A 4,879-nucleotide genomic window follows, 5' to 3' on the forward strand; every position below is an offset into this window, starting at 1 on the left:
TGAGCTCACCGCGCTGCCGGGGCATGGGAACGCGCCACTTTGGTTTTGTGAGGCTCCAATCAAAACAGAGAATATTTTCATTTTCATTTCTCAGCAATTGAGGATCCGCTTTTGAACAGAAATCGGAATCGCCATCTCTGAACATTCCTTCCTGCAGAGTCACTCGAAGATAAGCCAACCCAGGGTCTCACTGCCCTGTTCCCTGGCCCAGGAGACACCGGAGCTCCTGGTCACACACCGTCCCCAGGACACACGTGCCGGGAAACGCCAAACGTCACACGGGCCAACATCACGCCATTAGCCTCCATCTCACCCACCATCTTCCTCAGACGCCACGCGAAGCAGCCAGCACAGCTCCCTTGTTTCACTGTGGCTGCTGAGGTCACAGCCAGGGAGCGACGCTGCAGCCGGTCAGCCACATAACACCTTCACTTCCCGCCCGCTCCTGCCGGCCCCCGGTTAGCTGGGCATCTTCACTGACTAAGCTTGCTTTGGGAAGTATCTTTTTAAAGACAGAACTGCCTCAAAGCCATGATAAGTGGGATGCTGGCCCAGGTCAGACCTTCAAATCAGCATTAGCTTTTATCTGAACTTGGGGCAGGTAGCTCTGTGCTTAGACCTCGGGGGGCTGTTCTGCTGCAGAGTCAATGGCCTGGTGACGAGGGGAGCGCTCCCTGTCAGAAGCTCACAGGTCCCCCCAGGAGGGGATCTGGGTGCCGCCCCTTCCTCTCAAGCAGCAGGACAGCCTGGTGCTCGGACATGTGTCCAGCCAGACACTGGGCCTTCCGTGTGCGGCGCTCGGCACCCAGCGGGGGACAGGGACAGATTTCATCTGAGCCACAGGAACAAACTGGGACATTGTCCTGGGTGAGAAACGTGTGTGGAAAGCGTCAAGCCTCACACCACACACTCAGCGTCCTTGCTGGCCCGCGTCCCATCCTGAGGGTTTCCCCATCCTCCACAATGAAGCCCCCTCGGGAGCCCAGGCCGCAGAAGCTACCGGCACTCTGCGGAGAGAAAGCTTTCGTAAGGACCAACAGGACAGGGAGGTTGCTGGGCCCTGGCCTTCGTGCACACATACGAGTTGCTGCAAAGAAAGGCTGGGCTGAGACTGGACAAGGACCCTGCCAGCAACCCGAGGCCCTGCAGACTGAACGCCTACTGCCCCAACTCTAAGCGCAGCCTCGCCAACGTCCTCCGTGGCCGCCGCCAGCCGTCCCAACACTCTTTCCGCGGCTCCCTCGTGCATTTCATGACTCCAACTCAGAGTGTGTTTCTAATCATCACTGTGGAAATTTACCCAGAGGATGACTAAGCGCACAGTACAACCTGCCTTGATCTGATGGGGAAGAAAATGACCAAGTGGAATTCACCGTTTCTCCAGCAGAAGGCTGGGCCCAGGGCCAGGCACAGCTGGTACACGCAGTGACTGATGGGAAACGCAGGCGGAGGGCCAAGCTGCGCCTCCGGCCCGCAGATGCGGGGGTGGGAGGGCCGTGTCCCGCACCTGGGAGTGTGCAGCTGCTTCCAACTAGAACGCTGTCTCAGGAAACCGGAATTTTTAGAAGGCCAAAGGGACATCTTATCTCCTGTCCTTCCCTTTCTCTCAAATATCCTCTTCCCACTTACTTAGATATTTTTAACATTATAGTTGAAAAGTTTCAAAAACAGAAAGGCTGGAAGAAATGTAACGTAAACACTCACGTACTCACCGCTTAGATTTTACAATCAACGCCCGGCTCTCTGTGCCGTCACACATCCATCCGTGTGCCCTCCTCCCACACACTCCCGCTCTAACGGAGGACCTTCTGAAAAGCACTACCGGACGGACAGGAACCTCACAGCACAGTCACGTCACACCACAAGGGTGTCGCCAGGGCCTGCTTCCCGCTCTGGTTCCTACGCCCCTGCCTGCCTGCAATCGAGGGTCCCCAGCGGCCTCAGGAGTCAGGGTGCAGACGGCCCTCCCGTGGCGTTGCGCTTTGCCAGCCCCTGTGAGAACCACGGCCGCACCTCAGGGCCAACTTTCGGGCCAGGCCTTGCGGCTGCGGCATCAGATTTCTGCACCGAAGAAGAAAGGAACGTGGGAGCCGCTACCCAGATCCCGAGACTAGCTCCTCTGCCACAGACAGGACACAGGTGAGCTCAACCGTCCCCCACGGGCCCACGATGACAGCCCACAGCGCAGCACCAACCGGGAACTCCAGGGCCTTGGACCCAGACGTCCCACCGTCACCTCTGCCCTGCTCACAGCCACGTCCTTTAAAGCAGCCGCTCGACACAGACCCTTCATTTTAAGCAAACCCAGAAGATGAAAACGTGTCCCTGCCCTAATTAAAGGGGTGACTGCATGGTCTAGAGCTCGTGTACCGTGACTTAGAGCAGCGCTGGTCAAGCGCAGCCGGCTGTCTCTTCTAACCCAGCTGCCTGGCACCCGGCCCCGCCCGTCTCTTACGCACTATTCACGGCCGCCGCCCGCTACAGCAAGTCTGCGCTGCCCAGACAGACCCACGGCACCCAGAGCTGGGAACAGCTGGAAGTGGTGTGTTTACCCCTGGTCCAGAGTAACCCCACAGGGAATCTTTTTAAAAGAAAATGTAAGTTACACACAACGATAAGGGGTAACAACTATTCATAAGATGAGGCACAATCCAAATAAGGCCTTTCTTGCTCTGAAACTGCGGGTGCTAACGGGGCCCAGAAGCCCAGGTACTCACAGCTCTTTGAGGTTCCTCATCTTCGCGAAGGCATCAAACTGGACAGACCTGATCGCATTCTCGCCAAGGTTCCTGCAAAAGAACACTCTTTACTGAGGCAGAGAGCGCCGCACCTTCTAGGCAGCCCGCACCTGAGCCAGGGCTCGGGGTGTTCAGTTCGGCCTGGTTGTGCGGGGAGCCAGGCCCGTGTCCGTGCTGTCTTTTCGCAGACATGGGCAGGAGCACGGGGAGTAACTCTGGAGCAGCCAGCCTTCAGGGGAGCGTGAGCCAGGAGAGGCCTGCCCACCAAGCCAACAGGCAGACCTTTCCAACAGGTCAGCCTGGATCACGGACAAGATACACTAAGAATCCAGCACTGGAGTCACCCTCCCCGGAACCACGAGGAGAAAACCTCCCGCGAAGCTCTCTGAAGCCACTGCAGCGGAGATGCCAGGTTGGGCGGGCCAGGCCCTGGGAGTGTGGAGGGGCCGGGCCAGGGCAGGAGGCGGAGGGGACTTATCCATCGCCGGCTGCATTAATTGGGAGCTCACCCCGGGCCATGTGCAGTGCAAGGCTCCTGGCACAGGTAAATAAAGGCCAGAGTTGAAGCTGACTTATAACGAGAACAAAGCAGCTGGCGTTTCCGATTGCCTGCGTCTCGGCTTACAACTGTGGCTAAGTGGCCAGCGGCTCCCGAGCCGCACTTGGTGGAAGGGAAGGTCTGCCCAGGTACTCACAGGTGCTCCAGGCTGTCCAGCCCCGAGAATGCTCTCTTAGCCACCGACTTGATCTTGTTTCCAGACAGAGATCTGCAGTTTCCAAACATCCACAAGGGGTGGTGGGGGAAGGGGAGGGGGCGACAGGGAGGGGCGGGAGAAAGAACACAGTTAGGGCAGTGCTGCCTGACAGTGTGCCCGGAGCGGCAGGTGGAAGCCTGGCCTGCGCCGAGCTCACGGGCAGTAGCGCACAGGCCTTCCCCTTTGTGAAGTGAAAGGCGTATCTTCATTGGAATTCGGCGGCGGTGACAGGCTGGGATTGCCAGAAAGGCCCCTCGGATATTAAGTGGGAATCACCTGGTCCTGGCTGCCTCTCTCCACGGACCACCCGAGGGTGGAGCTGAGGGTAGCCGTGGCCTCGGAGGAGGGAGGAAGTGGTCAGAGACGGAAATGAAAACTCAGAACCAAATACCACCCACTTCTGAAAACTGCATTCTGGACGGAGGTCCCCAGGGAGGCAGGAGAGGCAGGAAGAGGCAGGAAGGGTCATGGAAGTTGGGGGGGGGGGGGGGGACCTTGAAGATGCTGGACAAGGGGGTGAAAAGAACCAAGGTCTCAGGGTTCCCTCCTCAGCACCAGGCGCTCTGATGAGAGCCTGTCGCACAGGGAGCTGGCTGCCGAACACGGGGTCCTGCTGAGCACCCGGGACCCCCCAGGCCCGTTACAGAGGGACTGCTGGGAACAGACCCCTGGAGATCCGAGCTGCCAACCTGGGGGACGATGCCTGGGCGGGCGGGCGGGGAGGGAGGGTAGAAAGCCGGCCTGGCTCATGCAGGGGGAAGGGGGAGGTTCCTCGTCCAGGGTCCACTGAGAATCAGGAGCAAGATCTCAACTCAAGGCCAGCTCCACCTGCAGACCTTCGTGAAGACTGGGACCCACAAGGAAAACGAAGCCCCAGACCTCCCGGAAAGGACAAAGGGCAGAAAACACAGCCTTGGAAAAATCTAAGGACACAGGGCAGCCGCTGGCCCAGCACCAGCCTAACTGCAAGGGCCCTGGGGACTCTGCAAACCCCGGGTGCTCCTTCAGAATAGATGCTCCTTCAGAATAGACAGATGCAGCCGCCAGCCCCAGAGGAGGCGCTGTCTCTGCCTGCTACCTGGCCAGCGTGAGCCCATGTCCATCAGGGCTTCCCGATGCCCCACACACTCTCCTCTCGGGCCTCTGCTTAAGGACCCCCGCCCCCCTGCCCCGCCCCAGCAACTGAGTGTAGCCTTCAGACAAAGCCAGCTGTTTGCTGCCTCTGGAGGTGATGGGGGCACGGAGGCCAAGACCCCGCTGCCTCTCCTTTCTCCCGGAGGCAGTCTGCATGGATGTGAAGTCTCATCGGAATGTCCACCACCTCTCAATCTGCAGCTTACAGTTGAGACCAAATAAACCACGCACACAGATGCCGTTGGCCACGCT

The 4,879-nt window shown here is 58.9% G+C and overlaps 1 protein-coding gene across 1 annotated transcript in view; it reads right to left on the reverse strand.

The window, feature by feature from the left end:
* LRIG1 (leucine-rich repeats and immunoglobulin-like domains 1) overlaps nucleotides 1-4,879 on the reverse strand; it is a 75,099-nt gene that overhangs the window by 14,895 nt on the left and 55,325 nt on the right. Inside the window, exons 11-12 of the mRNA XM_014535240.1 lie at nucleotides 3,434-3,505; nucleotides 2,718-2,789 (exon numbers count right to left, since the gene is read on the reverse strand). Of these exons, the coding sequence (XP_014390726.1) occupies nucleotides 2,718-2,789; nucleotides 3,434-3,505 (144 nt within the window). The remainder of the gene's footprint in view (nucleotides 1-2,717; nucleotides 2,790-3,433; nucleotides 3,506-4,879) is intronic.

The sequence above is a fragment of the Myotis brandtii genome, unplaced genomic scaffold, assembly GCF_000412655.1.
Source record: "Myotis brandtii unplaced genomic scaffold, ASM41265v1 scaffold140, whole genome shotgun sequence".
Taxonomy (NCBI): Eukaryota; Metazoa; Chordata; class Mammalia; order Chiroptera; family Vespertilionidae; genus Myotis; species Myotis brandtii.